General features: G+C 42.8%; 1 protein-coding gene across 12 annotated transcripts in view; it reads right to left on the bottom strand.

Moving 5' to 3' along the window:
* SCUBE1 (signal peptide, CUB domain and EGF like domain containing 1) overlaps positions 1-24,751 on the bottom strand; it is a 297,457-nt gene that overhangs the window by 233,116 nt on the left and 39,590 nt on the right. For all 12 annotated transcript variants that reach the window (XM_073316746.1, XM_073316756.1, XM_073316792.1 and 9 more), the window contains exon 3: positions 15,364-15,492. In XM_073316746.1, coding sequence (XP_073172847.1) covers positions 15,364-15,492 — 129 coding nt within the window. The remainder of the gene's footprint in view (positions 1-15,363; positions 15,493-24,751) is intronic.

Below are 24,751 nucleotides of genomic sequence, written 5' to 3'. Positions count from 1 at the left end.
AGAGAAATAGAAACCAAGATTCTGGCCTGGGACCTGCTTAACAAGGGTATTTTACTTTATACTTTATATTTTTACTTTATAGTGCTCATCCATTTTAGGACTTGACTAAACAGAGAGTTAGTGACGGCAAGCTGGCGTGTAAATCTATAGTGCTCTAACTGCCATGTTGATCCTACTACCACACACTAGATGTTCTGCAGTGTGCTTTGATCTACTGCAATTAGAACTACAGAACTTTTGAAGTTAGTGAGTGTGGGCATGCTAGTTCACTGTAGATGATGCCCCAGCTTGCTGTACACTAACTCTTTGTTTAGACAAGCCCTTAGAATTTTGCTGCCATACAGCTTCTGGGTTCTTTATTTATGATAGGCTGAGATTATGACTTCCTAGTTGTCACTGACCAAGATTTACTCTATGATTTTTATTATTTCCTCATACCTACAACATTTACAATTGAGCTGACCCAAACTCACTCTCATTTTGGTATTTTTTAGGTCTCGGTGGATGAAAAAAGCAAGCAAATAGTAAATTAACATGCAAAGAAAGATCTGTCACGTCAACACAGGAGGTTAGTTTGGGGTGCCCAAATATTTAAGAGGTGCTCAGAAGGAAAGCTTTAATGTAAAGGCCCATGGGGACTGTCATAAGAAGGAATGTCTTATAGCAAAAGCTCAGGACTCAGAACCTATCTTCAATGAGCTTTAGATCAATGATCCACTAATTTCAGTGTCTTTGGATCAGGCCCCTTAGAATCAGAATTCCTAGCTTTTTCTGTGTGAAACACTGGACAATAATATAGGGAAAAGTGTTCTCTAACTTGGGCTTCCAAGCTTGCTACACCTAGCTCCCAAATTTTTAAAGGTGCTGACCACTTACAGCTCCAACTGATGTCCATGGGATTGCAGCTCTGAAAAGTCAGGCTCCGGGTGGCTCAAGTTGGGCACCCAAACACTCAGGGATCCAAAAATTTGAGCTCTCTAACTTGTCTGTGTCTCAGTTTCCCATATGGTATGCAAAAATGGAGATAATAGTTCCCAATATAGGCTCTGATGCCGTGGGTGCTCCAGGGCTCAAACATCGATCAAAAAAAATCCACAAGGCCAGATTAATCTTTTGTATGCTCTGGTGCCTGGACTGTGGCCCCACCTCCTGCTCCGCTCGTGCTCTGCCCAGAGGCCCCGCCCATACTTAACCTCTTCCCCCTGAGGCCCACCTGCCAGTCGGTCCTGAGTCCCTGCCCCTGCTCGACCTCTTCCCCATGAAGCCCTGCCCATGCTCCCATGGGGGAGCGGACAGAGAGGCGCACCCACCGGCAAAAACAAAAGTCAGCACCTGTGGTTCCCACCCACGGGCTAATGGAGCATGCCTTTAAAAGAGACAGTGTTCATAAGCCATAGATCTTTAGCCATGACAATTTCTTTGGACTTATGGGAAACTCTTATGCCCTGGGATGGGCAAACTACGGCCTGTTGGCCACATCCAGCCCGCCCGCCATTTTAATCCGGCCTTCGAGCTCCCACCAGGGAGTGGGGTCTGGGGCTTGCCCTGCTCCGGTGCTCCAGCTGGGGAGAGAGGTCAGGGGCCATTCCGCACGGCTCCCAGAAGCAGCAGTATGTCCCCCTTCTGGCTCCTACACATAGAGGCAACTAGGGGCCTCCGCTCTGCATGCTGCTCCCAAGCACCATCCCTGCAGCTCCCATTGGCCGGGAACCGCACCCAGTGGGAGCTGCAGGGGCTGCGCCAGAGGATGGGGCAGTGCGCAGAGCCGCTTGGCTCCACCTCTGCATAAGAGCCAGAGAAGGGACATGATGCTGCTCCCGGAAGCCGCTTGAGGTAAGCGCCGCCCCGAGCCTGCACTCCTGAGTCACCAGCCGTGCCCCAACCCCCTGCCCCAGACCTGATCCCCCTCCCACCCTTCGAAACCCTCAGTCCCAGCCCAGAACACCTTCCTACACCCAAACCCCTCCATCCCTACCCCAGCCCCTGCACCCGTAGCCCTAACCCCCACTTGCCCCCCTGCCCCAGCTTTGATCCCCTTACCGCCCTCCAAACCCCTCGGTCCCAGCCCAGCCCAGAGCATGCTCCAACACCCCAAACCCCTCATTCTCACCCCCACCCCAGAGACCGCATCCCCAGCCAGAGCCCTCACCCTCCTGCCTCAATCTGGGGCCCCTCCTGTACCTTGAACTCCTCATTTCTGGCCATACCCCAGAGCCCACATCCCCAGCCAAAACCCTCACCCGCTCCCGCACCCCAGCCCCAATTTCATGAGCATTCATGGCCCGCCATACAAATTTCCGTACCCAGATGTGGCCCTTGGGCCAAAAAATTTGCCCACCCTTGTCTTATGCCCTTTGACCAGAGTCATGCTAATCAAGCCTGAGGTACTCAAAATGCCTCTCTTCAACTTGTTTCGTGAACTAGTACTTCTATTAATAGGGGCACAAACTGTTAACAGATGAAATGTGCCTGGACAACATAGGCCTCAGTCTCAGCAGGGCTATGGTCCGATCACTTTTTGGCCACGTCAAACCTGAGTGGCACTGTGTCTCTGTTTGCCAGATTGCAATGCAACTCACTCTAATTTGGAGGGGGGTAGGTTTATGGAATAGGGGTTCAAGCTGCTGGTGGGGGAAGGGTCACCTGCGAGGGAAAGAGGAGAGTCAGACATGTGTGTGGGCAAATCTATACTCCATCACTTTAAGCGGCACTTTGCAGTCCCTACACAAAATAAACTTTTCCAGACAAGTCAAAGACCTAATGTTTCTGAGGATTTGAATGAAGGGACTCCTGGAACTTTCTATGGTTACCACATGGCCAGTATTAAGAAGTGGATAAGGGAGAAAAACCCTAAAACTTAAAACCAGCCATGAGGCCAAGGGGGGGCAGGAAGGGGAGCAATATCAAAATTAATCCTATAATTATAACATTACATGAACAGGGAGCTTTGAGGCTTAATTCATTAGTATTTGTACAGCACATAGAGATTCATGGATGGAAGATGTAGTATAGGGGTTCTCAAACTGGGGGTTGTGACCCCTCAGGGGGTTACGAGGTTATTACATGGGGGGTCGCAAGCTGTCAGCCTCCACCCCAATGCCTCCAACATTTATAATTGTGTTAAAAATATGAAGAAGTGTTTTTAATTTATAAGGAGGGTCGCACTCAGAGGCTTGCTGTGTGAAAGGAGTCCCCAGTACAAAAGTTTAGAACCACTGGTGTAGTACATGTGGATGACTATTGTTCATTATTAAATTCAGGAAGAGTTATGAAAATAAAGCCATTTAATTCTGTGCATCTGAATACTAAAGGCTCCGGTGTCTTACTTGCGTTTGTCATTGTAACAATTCATTTGAGGCAAAAATCTGAATCAAAGGGGACTAGTGACTGTTTTAAAATGATATAACACTATTAAAATTAAAATTATTTCTCTTAACAAGTAGGAAGCTAGAAATAATTTTGTAAAACATGATATGACTAGGAACTGCTACTTCTAATGTTAGGTTTTGAAAACAGGGCTCAAAAGGTGCCTGTAAAATAAACATACATTCACCTGTTTCCATGCATAGAAACTTTCCATTTGCGTATGCAGATCCGTTACTTGCGCACTTTACTTCAATCTACAATGTGGATTTTTGCTGGTGCACCCATTGCAACTCATTTTGAAAGTCTGGCTTCCTCCTAGACCTCAAACAACTGCCAAGCCCTGAAATCCGTACTCATGCAAAATGCTCGCTGTAAAAGAGTAAGGGCTTTAGTCAATAAAAGCGTGTGGTTTTGTATGTGTTTTAATAAAAATGAAGAGTTATGAAAATAAAGCCATTGGGTTTCTACATCCCTCCTCTGACTGCCAAGAGGTTTCAATCAGATTAGCAACTATGAAAATCTTTAAGAGAATTTATGACTGATAATATCATTAAAGGCATATCTAGTGTATTAGAGGGTGACAGTACCAAATGGTCTGATCCCTACCTGTCACCTAGGTTTAGCAAAGTAGGGGGAGCGCAGCTGGAGGAGGACCAAATGAATGGCCAATCATTCCGTTTCTCTTTAAAATATTTGTGTTTATGAAATGTACAAAGCTTTCCAAAAGTTGTTTAGTTTCACATTTAAAACGTTCAATGTTTTAACAGGAAAAAAATCTATTTGAACTTTTGGGTAATATAAAGAAAAATAAACATCAGTAATAGAAGCATTCATTTGGAGTTCATGTGAGCAACATATTGCATGCAGCTGTCTGAAGAGAGAAGAAAAAATAAAGCTGAATCAAAAGTAAGGCACTGCTCTCTTTAACCATGCCAGTGATTATGCAAGCTTAAATCAATTAGTGTTACAACTTGTCGACATTTCGCATCTGGGAGTATATGAAGTGATTTCTTATATATTTGAAACTACCCTTCTGCTTTACGTTCAGAGACAGATTCAGCCAACCCCATCCCCAGTTTACACCTTCATCCCAACACTGTGGGAGAGGCATCATTTTTTTTTCTAACTGAATTTAAAAGAAATCAAACTAAATAGTAACATTTGATAGACATGCCTGGTCTGTTAAATATACGTATATAGAGATTTCATTCAATTTAATAAAATCACTAGAAATTACATGTCTTGTAATGATGGTCACTCTATAATATGGTAACACCCTGTTAAACAGAAAGATCTGATGACTATTTTCCGGTATAGCTAACTGTTGCAGTGATTGGTTTGTTTCTGATATTTACATGGCAAGAATTTGTAAACTTCTTAAAATAAACAGTTTAAAAAAATCAAATGATCCTTGACAGCAAAGGGAGGGCACTGAAGTGCTGAATGTGAGACGTGCTGAACTGCCATTTTAAAGTTTTATATATATTATCCAATTGAAATTGCAGATTATCATCATCTGGGTTGGAATCAGGCCAGCACACTGGGGCTAGCATCCCAACTTTTAGGAAATGGGCCATTAGCTCCTAAAAGAGCACAAGAAGTTAGGTTCTTGGTTTTATGTCCTGCCCTGAAATGCATTTACACAGAGAGAAAGACACACATGACTTTTTTTGCTGGCCTGTTTCCAACCCAGGTAATAACATTCTGCAATGTCAATTCACTTCCTGTCCCAAAGTGTTGTGCAGTACGACTGTGTATTGTTAAAGATGGCTGCAGTGCAATAGGCGTGGAAGTAACCCCTGTAAAACCACTAATCCCTTATTCATGTCCAAAGGTTGCTATGAGATTTAATTAAAGTTTACAAAACATTCAAATGAAAGATGCTTTAGGAGTACTATTTTTAACAACAACAACAGGGTCATCAAGTTCACATTGTTTACACATCAAGTTCACACTTAGGTTCAAATCCTCAAAGGTGATCAAAGGATATCCTGTGTGGAGATCAGGAGGTCACTTAATCTTTGTGTGCCTCAGTTCCCAATATATTAAAATGTAGAAAATAATACTTCCTTTCTTCACAGGGATGTCATGAGTATAAATCCATTAAGTGTTTGTGAAGTGCTTGGATAGTATAGCAAGATTATAACTAAAATAAATGTATAAATTAACATATTAAAATAAAAATTATTGTCTATATTATCTTGTGTCTTGTTTGGTGGTGGTGAACAACTGTATGACACCTATTTAAGAAGGCTTATTGCCTAGAGAGTTATAAAGAAAATACTACTCCATGAAATATAAACTAATCTTAACATGTTAAGGTGAATGCAATCTGAAAAACAGGAAGTATTTTTGTAATAAAGCAACACTAACTCCTAATAAAAAGGGAATGTTACAGATGATCGCTGGGGGAGGGGGATATGAGTCCAGAGAGCTATGAATATGTTTATTGAGCTATGCAAAGGGCAAAATTAATTCCTGATACAATTCTGTTTTTACACCAGGAATAAATTTGACTCATGATAATTTCCCCAAATGTGGATTCAGTTTAGTTAGTACAAATCAAAGACAGTAATTTCAATTTTTTGTGGGGGGGAGGGGGGACGGGACGGACTGATAATGATATGTTCATAATTCTGCCTCCAGGAGAAGAACATGCAATTTGGAGGTTTTTAAATGCAACAATCAATCCAAATAATGTTTTCTTCCTCCATGTATAACCTATACACATTGTTTTCTTTCCTTATTTTTTCATATTCAGATTAGCGATTGGGAAACAGAAGACTTGGTACAGAGAAACATCAGCTTATCTGTGAGCCACTCTGGCCAAGAAATCTTGCAAAACAGGGCTCTCTCAGCTTCCAATTTCAAATAGACAAGGCATTCTCCTCCATTTTCTATTCTGAAAGCTTTGGTGAATAGCTTTGGAATGGTTAGCTGTGGGTAGCAATAAGAATTGCCCTTACCAAAGTTTTTAGTCATTTTCCTGGCTCAATCTCAGGTTTATACCCCATTCTTATCCTCCTTGAACTCTGCTGCTTTTAACAATGTTCATCACACCTTCCTGCTTGACTATTGTAAAGGTCCTCCTCCTGGTGCTTCTCCTCTCTCTGATCATTCCTAGTGCATCTGAATAGGTAGGCCCTCCTTCTCCACTCTCCATGGTGGTCCCTTTGACCCGCTCCTCTCACTTTATTCCCTTTCTTTAGGTACACACATCCATTCACACAATTTCAACCATCATCTTTCTGATGGCGATTGTCAAATCTGCCTTTTTACTCCTGACTCCTCTTCCTCCATCCAGTCCTGCATCTCAGCCTGAGATCTCCTCCCGTGTATCTCGTTGTCAGTTTAACCTGAACTTTTCTCTAAAATAGTCTCAGTTTACTGTATTCTCTACAGCACCTTTTTTCTCACTGAAGCCCAAAGCATAGAAGTCATCTCTGACTCCACAGAAAAAAACAGAATCCATGTTTAGTGAAGACGAAACACAGAGCTGAGTATCATCCACACAGTGGTGGCAATGCTTCAACCCAGTACCTCTCACAGTCTGTCCCAGCAGCCTCAAATTCATGTGGAGCAGGATACATGACCAGACTAAGTAAGCAGTGCCCTCAGGGCCGGCCCACAACATTTTGGCACCTGAGGCGGGGAGCTCAAATGACGCCCCCATACCCCCTCGCTTGGGCCAAAACTTTGAAAGTTCTCAATTCTGCCTTCTTCCTTTTCTACTCCTCTCACGGTACTGCTCTGCTACCTAGCCCAATAAAGGAGAACTAACACTTAAATGCCTTGTTCAAAAATTTTAAGTAACACTTAACTTTCAAACGCCTGACCAGCAAATGTAACTTTTCTTGTCTGCGTAGTAAACACTGGCATTTTTATCTGTTTGAATAATCAAAGTGGTGCTTTCCGTGCCTTCTTGGTTGCAAAGATTTGAACTGCTTCCTGAAGGTCCACAGTCTGGGCCAGTTCATGCTCTATTGAGATGGTTGCAAGGCTGACCAGCCTCTCCTGTGTCATTGTGGAGCGTAGATGTGTTTTTATTAACTTCAGCTTGGAGAAGCTGCGTTCTCCACTGGCAACTGTTACAGGAAGTGTTAGAAGTATGCACAGAGCAACAAAAGCATTTGGAAAGAGGGTGGTCATCATATTTGTGCACATATATTCCAGAACAGCCTTTGGAGTTGATCCTGCTGAAATGTATCTTGAAACAGCTTTCAGTTCATCACCTAAATTACTCGCATCAATATCACACATGTCATTATGTGTCAACACTGTCTCTAGAGCCCTGCATTGCTGGTATAGGTCTTCTTCAGGTATAGTGAGGAGTTTTGGAATATCATACAATATCCCAAATATACTGCTGTGTTCCTTGAGCTACATGAAACGTTCTTCAACTGACTGTATTGCACAATCTAGCACCTGGTTAAAGAATTCAACTTTAAATTGTTGTTTGGGGTCTCTTATGGGATTATCCTGTGCCTCATAATCAAAATGTCTTCTTCGGTGTCTTCTTCTTGTATTCTTGAATGGGTGGGAAAACAGCTTCAGTGTGAAGTTCCTCTGCCAACTTCTGTGCACTCTTCAGAACTTTTCAGAACTTTTTGCCAGTAAAGAGACTCTGATGCAATCTTCTCTTGATGCTGATCATCTATGGTGGCCTTTAATCTTAGTCTCATCTCAAGCTCTTTCCACCTATGGAATGCTCTCTGCTGATTTGCTGCCTTCCAATGGCATGCTAGATTTTTAGCCAGATTTTTCCAGTCCTTTGTTCCTGTAGAACGCAATGTGGCTGGAACATTAGACTGGAAGAGTTTGCAACAAAAACAGTATGCAGCATTGTAGGTTTTTGAGTACATAAGCCCTGGCCTCTCCACTTTGCCACCATTGGGGATTTCACACCAGTCATGTGTTGGATGGAAACTTCTATTTTCATTGTTTTTGGGGAACATGAAGTTTTTCACTTGCTGTGGCCCATGCAGTACAAGGAAGTCCCTCAGGCTACTGCTCAAGTGGGTCCACAGTCCTGGATCATCTAGACTTAAGGAACTAAACTCAGCAGCAGCTGTTTCTTGCGCCTCCACCACACTCTTCTCTGATCTACACTTTTCTTCAGGAATGTGTATGGTTATATCCATTTGAGATGGAGATATGGATGCTGCAGTAGCTGCCAGGTCACCTGCACTCTAACTGGAAGATCAGGCATCTCCTCACCACTCACATCCTCACTGGGGTCAGAAGGCTCACCGTGAACATTTGTGTTTGTGTATCTCAGGAGAGCTCCTTCCTGCTTAGATAGAAAAGCTTCCTTTGTTTTCTTTCTTTTTCTGAATGCTGCCCCAGAGGGGCGTTTTCTTCTTTCACTCATGACTGCTGTTCTGAGCCAGCTATAGCGGCTCTCAACACTCAATTTAAGGGGACAAATAAGCAGGCTGGTAGCAGGCCCTGAGTGAGAGAAGATATCAGCGTCGTAAGGGCCTAACTGGCTACTACTACTTCAGTTGTCTGCCTGTTCTCCTTCAGTGGGTTCAGGGAAGCAGCAGGAAACAGGAAGCTCCCTGTGAAGCTGGTGTTAATCAGTCCAGGCTCCTAGGGGTGCTAGAGAGGTACATAAGAGGCTCCTCCTCCTCTCTCTCCCTGCAGCTCCTGCTGCTTTCTGTTATTCCCTCTCACCTTTTCCCCTGCCTGCCTGTTATGTCTCTCGTGCCCTCCTTCCTCCAGCACAGCACTCCACCATCTCTGTGCATCTAGCGCAGAGAAAATACATATGCACCAGCAGCAGACACAATTTTCTATACTCTGGGTCCTAGTGGCACGCCCCCGCCCCCCTCCCCCCCCAGTCTGGCACCTGAGGCGGCCGCCTCAGTTCGCCTCATGGTAAGGCCAGCCCTGAGTGGCCTAAGGTTGAGGGTCCCTGAGGAGATAGGGAAATTGCTTATCATCACTATCTGGAATTTCTCAGATGCAAGATCTGGACTACAATAGTACCACCTCATCCAGCCCCAGCAGGGCACTGTAAATGAGTCAACAAACCTCTTTGTCAGTGCTACGAAAGATTGGTATGAGATATAAAATGAGCACAGACATTTTCCTAGAAGACCATTACTAGGAGCAGACCATGCTTTCTTCCTCCCATTCATACAACATTCCAGTGAGGTAGGTGGATAAATATTATTAACCCAATTTTATAGATTGGAAACCACAGAGCAAAACAGTGACAGAGCCGGGATTGGACTGAAAAGCAAGAAACTCTCTCTCTTCCCTGCTAGATTCAAGTCATTCTCGATTTATCATCCTGGATGCTACTCAGAACTCACAGACATGATAGAAAGTAACAACAAATTCTAAAGTCTCTACAACAGCAGCAGCATAGAAATACAAACCTCCCCACACCCATGTTGCACCTTAGTCTGAAATGGAAGAAGCCTTACAGCAGCAGTGCTTTAGCCACCTCCCCACATGCTTAAATCATTGAAATCATGGCAAGGGCTCGTGCAAAGATAGAGGTGTCTAGGCACCAGTCTGATGGTATATAACTGTTTTATCCACAGAGCTACCAGCAGAGTGATCCATCAGACAATACAATTCCCCAAAGAAATCAGCAAATTTTCTAATCAAAATATATAAATAAATTAAGTGCTAAATTCTACCCATACAGGTCCATCATCTTTCAGAATATGATTCTAGGGACCTAATTCAGCAAAGCATTTAAGTTCACACTTAAGTGTATCCCTTCAGCAAAACAATTAATCTGGTGCTTAACTGTAAGTCCCACTGCTGATAATGGGCATTAAGAATATCTTTAGTTGCTTTGCTGAACTGGGCCTGAGATCATATTCTGAATAAATAGTTTTTAAGGGATAAATCCCACCCATTGAAGCTCATGCTGCCATCTCCTATCGATGTTACTGGAGCACTCTGCATATTAAAAAACAGAATTTAATCTTAAAATGTATATCTACTATGGATGATTTATATCTATTGTGGCTCTTAGGCATCAGTCAAAAGGATGATCAATTATTTCAGGGCCTCGGCTAGAGGAAAAAGAATAACTGAAAGTGACAGTATGGTTAAAACTATGAAGGACACGAAATAAAATTAATTTATCAATAAATCAATGGGGGAAAATAAAACTGAAAATAACATCTGGAGAAGTGAGCTAATTGCTTTTAAGAAAAAAGAGCAGTACTTCATAAATGGAAGCAGAAAGCATATTTCATTACTGGTTTCAAATGAAGAATCAAGAAATCTTATTGCAAGAGCCTAAACATTAGCCTTGTATCCACTGAACAGAATTTAGAATAATAATATCCAAAAAGAACTACTGCTACTTCAAGTGATTTCAATACTAAAAGCAGTTATTTTTAGCAAGACAAGGATCTCATCATAGTTTGAATTCCCCATGGTGTCATTTCACATTATATTTGAGAAATTCCTCAATAAAAGTGTCAAATAGAGAGTGAGTTGAACTCCCCAGAGGACAGATTTGGACATTTTCCAGTATAAATTTGTAGCCAAGAAATCTCATCAAAAAAAAAAAAAAAGTTCACTTCATTAGAAAGAAAGAGAAAATGTTTAAATACGAACACAGGAGAAAACACTTAACCCATCAACCTCATCTTGTCTAATTAATTGAGAAAACTCCATCTTTGGCTGCATCTGAAGAAGATTGTGATCATTTTTCTACACTGACTATACTGCAAAGAGATGCAGTGGAGGCTTAGAAAGGAATGTGAACCTTGACAAGTAGGGATGGTTCAAAATTTTGCATGAAGCAAGAGATGTGCGGGTTATGATATAGCTTTCTTCTCAACTGTGACTGGATTATATCCTCTGGTCAGTGGAATTCTAGAGAAGTCAAGTGTAATCCCAAGAGTGCTACACAGTCACATGTGTAGCTTACGGCATCACTGTCGATAAGTCTCATTAAAAATTTAAGAGCAAATGAACTACAACAGGGTGACCTCTGCCTTGTATCCAAGCATATAACTTCTAGTGATGTCAGTGAAACTCTTATGGAAGGGTCCTATTGAATTAAATACAGAAAGAAGAGGCCATGTTTAAACCAACCTATGGAATTTTATAGTAGCAATATCACTATTAAATTCTATAGGATGGTTTACGAATTCTATAGAACAGAAATCATTGCATGTTGAATTCTATAGGATTTAGAATCCTGTTTAGTTTCTATAGAACCTTATTTATTTCATCCTGATCAAGCACTATATGGCTTTTCCAGAAGCGACATGGAGATATGTATAAAAGACATGATATAGTCCCAGACTGGCTATCCTTTGGCTTTGAGATTTGCTGGAAATATCACTTGTACATAAAGCTGAAAAAATATCAGCAAAACAGTTTATTCACTGGTGAGAAACTATTTTGTACAATTTTAATGAAACATTACTGGTTTTTCCTGTTATCCACAAGAACAAGAGGTGGTTTTTGAAAGGAAGGGATGTATGTGTGGAGGAAAAGGGACACACACAACTCTTATTTATTCCAGGGTTGAATTTCTCCATTAGAAAAGAAAGGAAAAATCTCTTTTCTTTGGCAGCAAATAGCCAAAGTTAGCCCAGGCCAAAATTTCCAAAAAGTGATGGAAACCTCAGTTTCACTTGTGCAAATGCAAATGAGTTTGTTGTAGCTCAGTTTGTCCGGGATTTAAGTGCTCATAAACTCAGCTACTAATATTAAGACAGCCAACAATGTCACTCAATAGTTAAAGGCATGTACACTCATCTCAGCTTACGGGAAGTTATGCATAACCTACCCTGTATATAAAAAGATAAGAACGTTCCCCTTTTGATGACTGATGTCCAGTTTCTAAGGGACACAGGCACTTCCCAAAAAGTGTCATCCATGACATGTCATCCACAGGTTAAAGTATGATCCCACGGCATGGCAAGGGTCTTGCACTGCCACTGTCTGGATTGAAGACTTCCATCTCCAGGGCTCACTATTGGGCAAATTTCAACGTCTGTAAATTCGTTTAAAATTTTAAAAGGTGGAAAGGGGAGACTGTTCCCCTAATTTCCTTTTCATTGTGAAAATATAAGATCAGTTATTTTATTGCCACACACCAGCAATCATCCACCAACCCCAATTTTTCAATATGCATTCCAAGGAACATATCCTGTCCTAGCTACGTGGCCCCAAAAGGATGAAGACTTAATCTTAATCCAGTGTCCTAAATATCTATCCTGAGGAGCCCACCTAGTATTATTCCCTCTCCTCCATAGTTCACTGAATCTTCTCTGTGCAGTCAGCTTTGCAGAGGCTTTTGATTGGGATGAAGAGTACCAATTCACAAAATGGAGCATGATCGGGGGGACAGCAACTGAACATGACAAATCTGCAGGAGACTCTTGGTAAATCTTAGGTCAATACTTGAATAATATGTTGGGGAGGACCATGCCCTCTCATAGGAGGCGTGAAGCTACTCTAAGAAACTCCATGAGTTTCAGCACAGTGTTCTATATTATTGTGGGTCATGCCCTCCAAAACATGTGGCTGACCTAAAGTCAATTGAGAAAACCACCAGAAATTTGAACATCTGCACAGTCAACAGAGTTCCGTTCTGTGCTCTGAAGACCCTCCAGATGGGGGTTTTGGCTCAGGCAAGGGAGAGCCATGATCCCAGGACAAGGTAACAGTAACTGTATGGATTGATGGAGACCTTCAGATAAACCCCACAGATCAAATGAATGTGTGTTTATCAGTTCATGCCCCTTGTCTTCTGTTTGTTAGCACACCACGCCCAGCCCCCACCATCGAGAAGATCACTCAGAAATTGAGCTGAAAATAAAACTGGTCGAAAACTGCAAAACAAACAAACCAAAAAAAAATCAATAATCACATACACATTTCCACACACATTCATTTGAATGCCAACTGATTGTGCTATTTGAACATGGTTTGTGTCCTGTTTTATTAGATAGTCATGAACATTAGTATGAATAGTTTTTTATAGACGAAACACCCATGTTCTCATATAATTATTAATTTGACCATCTCTATCTGAAACATATTAATCCAGGAGGGCATGATCTGGCCCAGAAAGCTTTAACCTAAATTTACTGACAGACTTTTAGAATACTGTGAGGAATGGAGGGAAAGTCTAGCGCTATATTTATACATTAGTCTGTTCAGAGCCTTTTAAATTTCTGTTTGTTTTTATGACAGACAAAATTTGGAAGCTCAAGTCAAAAAGCTGTTAATAGGCTGGATGTACAACCCATCTGAACAAATATCACTCCAGTGTGAAAATGAGCAATGTGGGAAATATATGAGCTGCAATATGAAGGAACACCTACCCCAAAATTCTAGTTGTTCCACAGCCTCACCGAGTGCTGAGTGATACTACTGGACAATATTATTTGTTATTCATTACCTGATCTCCCAATTTTCACTACGTAAACAGAGTTTTCAGCTTTAACCAGCCTAAAATGTCAGCTGTACCAGTCAGTGCCTACTACCTACCATACGATTTTACACATACTACCCCATAATGATGTTTCGTCTGTGTCAAAACACTGGTCACTGGAATTTGTGCCTGGGATTTTTGAACAACTCAGTCTATTGCCGATTGTACATGTATGTGCACATGTACTTGTACATGCACAACTGAATGGAAGGAGGAAGCATGGACGCTAGGATTCAGCACAAAGACCTATCATGAAGGTAGGGATGAGGGACTTACAGTAGGAGTCATAAATGTATGTAATGGCACTAAATGTCATATGTACATGTCTTTAATTTACAGAATATAGGAATATACATCTTCGTTCCCAAACCTGTTTGAAAATCAGAAATGGGTATGAACCAAAATCTTGGATCCAAACACCCCTGAACCTTGGGGTGTTTGAAATCCAGATGTGAACCTGCATACACACCTGGCAGCTTATGCCAGTCTCCAATTTAAACACTGGTAACATAGTTATAGTTATAGTCACTTTGGATGGGCTATTACCAGCAGGAGAGTGAGTTTGTGGGGAGGGGGGGCGGAGGGTGAGAAAACCTGGATTTGTGCTGGAAATGGCCCAACTTGATTATCATACACATTGTAAGGAGAGTGATCACTTTAGATAAGCTATTACCAGCAGGAGAGTGGGGTGGGAGGAGGTATTGTTTCATGGTCTCTGTGTATATAATGTCTTCTGCAGTTTTCACAGTATGCATCCGATGAAGTGAGCTGTAGCTCACGAAAGCTTATGCTCAAATAAATTGGTTAGTCTCTAAGGTGCCACAAGTACTCCTTTTCTTTTTGCAAATACAGACTAACACGGCTGTTACTCTGAAACCTATAGTTATAATTGTAACATTGCACAGTTCTACACCCCAGGAATCCTGTACTCTCACCAGACTTGTAGCTTTGATAGTCAAGAACTGGATTAGTCCCTGCCAAGTGTCTACCAGTAATAGTATTGCTTAATTATTATTAATTCTTCTAGTCCCCTAGCAGTTTCATTTTTTTTAAATCACATGAAAGGCCAGTCACGTGGTCCTGCTAATGTACACCACATACTGATACCCTGCTACTGCATTGAAAACTTTAAAACATATGACAATGGGTTGCCTAGTGCTCGAATGGTAGGAGTTGGAGGCAACAGAGAGGGAGAGTTCTCTAAAAAAAGGGAGGAAAATGAAGACAGGTAACTTTTCTGAAGAAAAAAATAACATTCAGCGTAAGTGTGTGGCAGTGGCTTTTTGAATATATATTAGGGATGGACAAATTAGATTTGAATGGATTGAGGGCTAGGAGAAGCAAAGCTTGTCATTCTCAGCCTCAATGAACATATTAAGGGCTTACTCCAAAGCCCATTGGACTCAATGGAAAGATTCCAGTCTATTTCAGTGGGATTTGGATCAGGTCTTAACTGATAATATATGCCTGACTACAGAACTCAGAGAGAAAATATGGCTTGCTAACCACAACTTAACATGTAAAATGCACAAACTGAGTCACTCATCTTCATGACAGTAATTACTTACCAAGACAGTTGTGACCGTCATGAGCCAACATGAACCCATCATAGCATGTACACCTGTAGTTGCCTGGAATGTTGATACACTCATGGACACAACCCCCATTGTAGAAGTCATTTTCACACTCGTCAATGTCTAAAACACAGGAGGGAAAAGGCAATTTTCATTAAAAGATAACCAGGAATTCTGTTTAACATGGACTATGGGTGTCAGCATACAGAAATATTCTCCCTGCTAAATATGTAACATTGAATATACATATATGAATATTATATCATACATTTATGTTACATCTTTTACCCAACTGAGATCTCATAGTGCATTATGGAATGTATACGTAAGGGATTGGCTAGGACTGAATTTCAGCCATCTTGTGGGTGCAATGTAGCAGCCATTCTGTTTCATGAGAACACTTTTTAGGAGGGGCTTGAGGAATAACTATATTCCCTCAGAAACTGAACAGCACAGGGATGAATTTAGGTGGGAAAGCTGGAATTTGCTCAGCAAAGAAACTTTATGAATCTCCATACATATTACACTACCACACAGTACTATTTTATGGCATTAATTCAATATTAAGTGCCCTATCTACCAAAACTGGGGTTGAGATTCCATGTGAACTGAACCGCCATTTTAAAGTGCTCTGTTATTTTGAATTTATAGTAAGAAGGGGGGATGGTCCTGGGGTCAAAACACTGTACAGGGACTCAGGGGATGTGGGTTCCATTCCTGGTTCTGCCACAGACTTCCTGCATGGCCTCGGGGAAGTCATTTAATCCCTGTGCTTCAGTTCCCCTTCTCTAAATTGGGTATAATAGTACTTCCTTTCCCCTGTCCTTTGTCTGTCTTGTATATTTTGAGTCTAAAGCTATTTGGATAGGATCTTTCTGTTACTGTATGCATGCACGCTACTTAGGTCCGATTCTAGGTTTTATTTATTTGTATTACATTATTAATAAAGCTAATGTGGTTCCATAGACAGCTAAACTAGAAAAATTAACAGAGAGAACAGATCTTTTTTTTTGCCTTCTTCTCTCAAGGAGTTCAAGTGACACTATTCAGTTCTACCAACAGGTTAGAGGACTATTTCACTTCCATGTACAAGAAGAACTATATAAAATTAGTACTGGAGCCATAAATTCTACCCATTTTGAAGATAGGGAGTGTCTTTTTCAGGGACTCACTGTTATTCAATGGAATTCACCATGCTGGAGGATAGAAATTTATATCTCCAGAACTGTAGGTAAAACACCAAGGGAGAAAGACCAGTGAATTTAAATCATTTTCTGAAAACTTGAACAAAGGCAGCAAAGTATAGTGATCAGGCTCATTTTGGTCTCTGACTGTGCTTTGAGAAATGCCAACAGATCAGTAATGAGAATCATCATCATTATAACCACTCCATCCTGTGTCCCCAAATAGCTGGTTGATGCACTTGGAATAAACAGTGCCCAGGAAGTTTATTCATAAACAAAAGTCCTAAGCAACTGCAATGGCCAAGTAGGGTATTAAATGTGATTAGGTAGAGCAATGATTCTTTAGTGAGTGGAATATACCAGGAACTCGAACTAGGAGCGTGGTCAGTTATATGAAACCTGTATATTTTTCATTGTATCTACTGTAGTAGTCAAAGTGCTCCCTGTATACAGCTTACTTTACCTTCTCTTAGCTTAAGTCTTATTCCACCTATAAGGCCAATATGTGGCTTTTTTCTGTGATAACTATACAGTTAGTTCAATCTGTTGATTCTGGAATTTCAGCCATCCTTAGCTTGTCAGGCTTTGATAACATTGTGATCCCTTTCCAGATGAACTCAACAACACAAAGCAAAACAAGTGAAACAGAGATATGTTTTAATCCAGTGGTTCTCAACCTTTCCAGACTACTGTACCCCTTTCAGGAATCTGATTTGTCTTGCATATGCCAAGTTTCACCTCACTTAAAAAATACTTGCTTACAAAATCAGACATAAAAATACAAAAGTGTCACAGCACACTATTACTGAAAAATTGCTTACATTCTCATTTTTACAATATAGTCCAATTGATTTATTTTATAATTATATGGTACTTACATTTCAGTGTGATACCTGAGGCTGTTTTTCACTTGTGAGCCTTATCTGAAGCCCAAGCCCCACTGCCCAAGGCTGAAGATTGTAACTTAGCTTTGTCGGGCCCCCTGTGGCGTGAGGCCCTCAGCAATTGCCCTGTTTGCCACCCCCGAATGCCGACTCTGCAATTGTGAACCCCCTAAACCTGTCCCACAACCTTCCTGGGGGGTTGCAATCCCCAGGTTGAGAAACACTGATATAGATGAGTTGAGTATCCCCTGGAAGACTTCTGTATATCCCGAGGGGTAGGCATACAACTTCAATCCATCCATAAATTGTTGAGCTAGATGCAGGAATTACTGGATGACCTACATAGCCTCTTTTATACAGGAGATCAGACTAAATGATCATAACAGACCTTCTGGGCTTAAAATCTATGGATCTAAGAATAAGCATTTTGCTTGTTTATGTCAAGACAAAAAAAATCTCTCACTGGCACCTGAGGGAAGATTTGAGGGGTTGCACACACACAAAAAAAACTGATCTAAGCTATCTCAAGAAGCTTGAGAAGTTGGGCAAACTTTTCAACAAAATTTGCACTTTGAATGAACCACGCAAGTATTGAGTGGAATTGGCTTTCTTAACAAAAAGATTTGTGCAGCCCAGTTTTTAATTCATATATGCCTCCTATGAGAGAGGCGTTGATAGGTTTTGTGTTGCAAGTAAAATGCTAGCCACATTAGAGAGCAAAACCGGTAACACTGCTTCAATGCAAAGACATCGTCATCATAGTAAGGGCCGGTATTGCAGGTTTAGCGATAAGTATATTGCTAGCGACCACTGAGGTTGCATAGGAGATAACTGAACAAAAATGGCTGGCTGATGTGAATTTGTGGGCTCCTCTATTAGAATCTACATTACATTAGTTTCAGAGTGGTAGTCGTGTTAGTCTGTATCAGCAAAAACAACGAGGAGTCCCTGTGGCACCTTGTTTATTCTGAAGTAACACCATTGATTTCAGTGGAATTATACCAGCATAACTGAGAGCAGAAGCTAGCCCATCATTTTCATATTGTAGCTATTACTCTCCAACCATTGACCTTACATGACACCACCTCAGGGGAGCACAAAGCTAATGAGCTCCCCAATGTCCGATTATCCAAAACCTACATGAGCACCTCTTTGGTCAAAGAAGTCAGGCTAGAAATCTCATTTGAATAGACTTGCTTGATTTCCACTGCTTCCTCATTTTGGCCAGAGTGGAAATACCAGGAGAAAAACAGCTGTTCTTTTTGTTTTTCCAGTCCCAGCCCTGGTTAAAGCCATGAAGCACAAAGACACACAAAAATGGAAACAAAACCAAAGGCAAAACCCCCCAAGTGATGGGAAATGTCCTGAATCTCAATGAACTCACTTAGGACTACATTGTCATTGCACTGGACTTCATTCTAGCTAGCTAGCCAGGTATAGGCAAGTGGCTTTCCCACCATGCTTTTTACACAGTTCACACTCTGGAGCTGATCCAAATGCTCCCGCTTCCTCCTTCCCCCCACCCCCACTGGAATTTGCCTTTATCATTAACTTAAATAAGGGTTCAGGGAAGTTCTGTCCACAATGCTAACTTGCACTTGCTATAAGAATATACAATCCTAATACAGGAGAAACTATTCATGATGACATTCAAATTTGGAGTCTACTGATTTTTGGTATTGTCAAAACAGTAGTGAACTGAAATCAATATTTAGTGCCATATTTAAGAAACCAGACTAAAAAGATATCTGAAGTTGTAAAGCAAACTATGGGTATTTTAGGAGCTGTGACTTTATCCTAAAAGTACAGTAGCCCATTTTGTCCCTTATGTTGAAATACCACCTCTAAAATAATTTTGATATCCACATGCTTCAATTCAAAAGCTTGAAGTGTAACCTAGGTATTTGGGAAAGTTCCAGAATTCTGGACATCACTGTATATATTGTGTTAATTTATCAAAATGGGCAAATACGAATTACTAACCTCTGATGAAATGGAAGCTATTCTTAAAATTTGTTGTGTTAGCAAGGTTGACTATAATTCAACTCAGAGGTGGAATCTGTAGCTTTGACTACGCTAGGGAAATAGTTAGAAAGTTTCCCATTGTTGCTAAAACAAGTTCAGCTACACAGAGACTCAACTGTTGAGAGCCCGAACATAGACAAAAAACAGAGCAAATCCAGTTGATGCTGTCACCAGGTTTAACTTGACATGGTATTAAATATGGCACTATCCACAGGAGTCTAGTGTAACACTTTCAAAAGTACCTAAGGGTAAGTCTACACTGCAACATAAACCCAGGCTCAGACTCAGGCTTGAGTCCAACCCCTCCTTTCTGTCTATAGACAAATCTCTCAGACTTGTGCTTGGACCCAAGGACCTAGCACCCTGTGAGAGTGGGAGGTTCAAGCCTGAGTCAAACCGGGACCCGGGGTTTAAGCCCTATTGCTTTACAGTGTAGATGCAGCACCCCCACACTTAGGTCCTGGAAGTTCATCAAAAGTATCCCACAACCCCATGGGCCAACTTCCTTTGTCCTCTCTATCCCAAGAATTGCCAAATGACTCCAGGGAAATGGAAGCAACCTCCCTTCTTGTAGTGCAGCAGCTCATTGAACCAGCAGTTAGCCTTTCCATTTTATTCTGACCGCTAAGCTGCAAACACACTTTTGGAGAACATGGTGTGTTTGCAATGGACACTGACCAGAAGTAGTCTTTTGCAAAGTGCGCTGCTTCATGGTCACAGGAGCACAGCCAGATTTTGTTTACTCTCTGGTGTGAGGCCAGAATTAAAACAGTGGATTTTAGTAAGAGTACCAGGAATGACCATGCACACCAGTGAAGAGTCTTACTGAGTTGGAAATTTACTGGACCCAGAGATCAGTTGAGGGAGTGGATTAAGTGGCTCAAGACCAAATACTGGAAAACCAGGGACCAGAACCACATCTTGGGCAACTCGCTGATATTGTGCCCATTTTATGAGGAGTTTGACTTGGTGCTGGGTACTGCCCCAAGCATGGAGTCAACAGCAGTGCACAATGACTTAGTCAGCTGGGATGGTGACCCATTTGCCCCAGAATTTAGCATGGGGACTGATGGGAACCAGCAGCAGGCACCGAGAGCAGCCACTGAAGTGGAGAGCTTTGCTGCAGAAGCAGCTGGAGGACATTCTGGGCCATACTTGGAGAAGCTTTTTCATGCCCTACCCCTGCACTGAGGAACAGCCTGCTGCGGAACTAGCAACAGAGATGGAAGGGACAGAAGCGCCCTGTAGCCTGGTAGGTTTCTGGCTCCATTTTAATATTTCTGTGCTCCCGCACTGGGATATGTAGACAATAACCCTCTGTGCCTTGTTCTGTTCCAGGCCATTCGAACTCCACTGGCAGAAGCTCTTCCACAGCTCAACCACACTGCAGCAGAAGCCTGGGCCAATGTTCCTTCCCAAGCCATTCCAAGGGGAAGGGTTGCCATGGGGAACTTATGGTTGAAGTTCTGGAGAGGGCCAACAAGCTGGTCCAGTACCAAAGGCAGAGGGACTTATGAGTAGAGGAAAGGCATGGCGAGAGGCAAGCCTCGGGCTGGCTGCTTGAGGACAGGGATTCAGCAGGAGAACAGGCACTTGCTTCACAGTTCTTGGAACAGGAACAGCAGCTAAGGGAAGAGGACAGAGGGCAGCAGAAAACTGTGGGGGCGGCTGCTACCACCAATGACTGCAAATGTACTAACTCCTGTTTCACCCACACTATGCCCTGAATTCCCTCTGCGGTATCTTGTGATGCAGTTCAGAAACAGCTTGCAGAGTAACAGCCGTGTTAGTCTGTATTCGCAAAAAGAAAAGGAGTACTTGTGGCACCTTAGAGACTAACCAATTTATTTGAGCATGAGCTTTCGTGAGCTACAGCTCACTTCATCGGATGCATCAAGAAAGTTTATTGCTAACACTGCACCGCATCACACAATGTGTGTATTTCACACAATAAAGGTAAACATGATCAGGGACAGCTGGCAATTAGTATGCAAATACCATTCCTCAATACAGTTAGCTACATTAATCCATACTTTCATCACTTCCTTATATCAGTCCGTACTGTCACCCAAACACCCCTCTCTGCATTTGGTCAGGTCTTTCATAAATACATTGCATGGCAATCAACTTCCCCCTCAAGAAGTCGAACCCTCCTCCTCCACAATCACATTCATAAAGGTACTATTCTCCCTCTTCCATTGGGTCATGCTAGCCCATTGTGTGGGAGCACAAAGCATCCCTGACTTCTCTTGCCCTGTTGCATCCAGCTCCAGCTGTGGTCGGTGCACTTTCTGATGAAGTGTACAAGTTCGGCAGTCCCTCATAGGTCCATTCAGGGGGAAATGGCTCACCTCTGGCTTCACAAAGATTGTGAAGAGCACAGCAAGCCCGAGTAATGTGCACAGCATTGATGACACTGGAATCCAAATGGGTTTGTAGACCTCTCCAGTGCAGGGGTGCTGAGAGCCATTGAACCAGACTGTAAACCCTGTACGTGAGGGAAACCACTTCAAGCCAGGGAGTGCTGCAGCATCCCCTGCACCCATAGTGCTAGTACTAATGCTCCCATGGGATTTCAATGCACATTCGGCAACCGTTCTACACCTGCTGAGGGTGTAATTAAACCTTCCTTTGCCAGGGCCTCTGATATCAGGGTACGGTTTCATAAGCCAAGGCAAAAGGAGGAGTGCGAGGTCCCCCCAGAATAATGGTGAGGACAGTAACTCCATTCATGACAATGTCATTTGATGGGAATAGTATCTCAGCCTCTCTCTGAAAGTAGACTCCCACTCTGTGAAAAACTCTGGCATCAAGAACTTTTCCAGTACAGTCCATTCTGACATTCATAAATCTGCCTCTGTGGTCCCTGAGGGCCTGCATAACAATGGGGAAGTGCTCTTTGTGGTTTATGTACTCATGGGGAAGTGCTCTTTGTGGTTTATGTACCCATGTGCTCATTGAGGACAGCAAACTATAGACATGAGTCCCATCAATAGCACTCCCATAGTAAGGAAACACCATTCTCTCAAAGCCAGCAATTACTTCAAGAATATCAGTTATGCTGGTCACTTTGGGGTAAACCTGATTGCCTTAGAAACCTCTGCCACCACTTTATCCACAGTCAACTTTCCAACCCCAAACTGCTTGTCAATGGACTTGTAGCAGTCTGGGGTGGTCAGCTTCCAGATGGTTATGGCAACCCGCTTCTGGACTGGCAAGGCTGCCTTCATATGTGTATCTGTACATTGGAGGGTCAGGATAAACCACCCACCAAGCTCCTGAAATGTAGCTTTCTTCATGAGAAAGTTCTGGACCCCCTGCTGGTCACCTCAGGTCTGCAGGATGATGTGGTCCCACCAGACTGTGCTTGTGGCCCTGCTCCAGAAGCACCGGTCTGTGTAGACGGCATCAGTGGCTGCAATGACTGTCATGAGCAGCATCAGCCAGTTCAAGTTTGCTATGACTGTGTCCTCCTCCTCATGCTCCATCATTAGCTGTCAGGTGCCTTCAGTTGGTCAGAAAATTCTACTGAAATGTCCACCAGCATCTCACAGAAGGTCTGCCCGTTTCCTGGCACAGGAGTGAAAGTGCAAGGAAGAAAAGTTCTTCAAATGGCGCCTGCTCCATGTTGCTGGCAGCACACAGACCAAAACGATTGCTCGGGTGGCTGTGTTGGCAGCAGCGGCGTATTAACGCCTAGGCCAACAAGGCCTAGGCCTAGGGCGGCAAAATTGCAGGGGCGGCAAATTTATAATAGCAGCCAGAGCCTGCTTCCCCCAGCGCCGGTTTGCGGCCTCCACCCCTGCCCCGCCCCAACTCCACCCCTTCCCCACCCCCCTTTCCTGCCCCCTCCCTGCTCCTATTGGTCCCCTTCCCCAAATCCCCGCCCCGGCCCTGCTTCCTCTCCTGAGCAAGCCACATTCCCCCACTTCCCCCCTCCTTCGCAAACCTGTTTCGCACACAAGCACTGGCAGGGAGCGGGGAGAAGCAGGACCCGGTGGTGCACTCAGGGGAGGAGGCGGAGGTGGAGCAGAGCTGAGCTGGGGCGGGGAGCTGCTGGCGGGGGCGGCAATTATTTCAGGGCCTCGGGGCAGCAAAATCATTAATCCACCACTGGTTGGCAGGCTGTTCAAAATTCCTCTAGCGTGCAGGGTGAACACTCAAGTTTTCCTACACTGCATCATGATCAAAGGGCTAGAGTGGCAACATTTCTGGAGAATGCCAGGAAGTTTGGCATATGGTTGGTTGGATTCAAGTCTGTGTACCGCAGTGTGGACGTCAGAGCAATGGGTTTGAACCCAGGTTAGAAAATTCTTAACCTGTGATTGACAATCAGCGTAGATGTTCAAGCTCTGGGTTCTTTAACGCAGGGTCGCTGACTAGAGGCCCACTAACTTGGGCTTACACTGCAGTGAAGTGAATTCAGTCACCCTGAATGACTTAGAAGCCTAAATTCAATTTTTAAAAGTGACTTTGGCACTTAGGAGCCTAAATCTCATTGAAAGTGCCTAAGTCACTTTTGAAAACTGGATTTAGACTCTTAAGTCACTTGGAATGCTTTTGAAAATGTTATCCCTTGTCCATATATGGGCTCCCTGTGCTACCCTGATGTTAGCAATAACTCTCAGTAACCTTTGGGAAATTTGTATTAGAAAGTGTGTAATCAAGGCTAAAGAGAGCTCTAAAGAACATTCTAAGACTGACATACTTAGCTAAGAACAATGGGAGAACCTTTACAAAGGGCTGCTAAGAATTAATAGATGTGTCTTCTCTGAAGAAAGAATCTCGGGGCTCTTTTTTCCTCAACACCACTACTAAAACACATCCATCCCTCTTCAACCCCAACACCAAAACTGTTACTAGCACCACAGCCATCTTCTGCCTTTATTATTGTAAACATTTCCTCTCTGATCATTCTTCTCCTCTAGTCTAATAGGAATGTCCTGCTGAAGTCACCCACCTCTTCCAGTGCTCCATCCAGGTTGCTCACTTCTGAAAATCATGTAAAATGAAATCAAATAAAAGCAAAACACACCCAAGAGAGAGAAACAAGCACAAAGCTAGTTCCTGGAGTGTCTCTCCCTAAATTGCCTTTATAACCTAACCATGATGCTATACCACAACATCTCTGCTCCTGCATGTAAGAACCCCCTTATTTCCTCAGTTACCCATCCTTTCCTGGTATATGCAGCCCAGAACATTAAAGACAAGCACATTCAATTGTATGGTTTTATTTGCACTCCCCAAGTTATGCACACAAATGACCAATGTACATACACACAGAGACAG

Source organism: Lepidochelys kempii, chromosome 1, assembly GCF_965140265.1.
Source record: "Lepidochelys kempii isolate rLepKem1 chromosome 1, rLepKem1.hap2, whole genome shotgun sequence".
In the NCBI taxonomy this organism is placed as follows: Eukaryota; Metazoa; Chordata; order Testudines; family Cheloniidae; genus Lepidochelys; species Lepidochelys kempii.
This window is presented reverse-complemented; position numbering and strand designations above follow the sequence as displayed.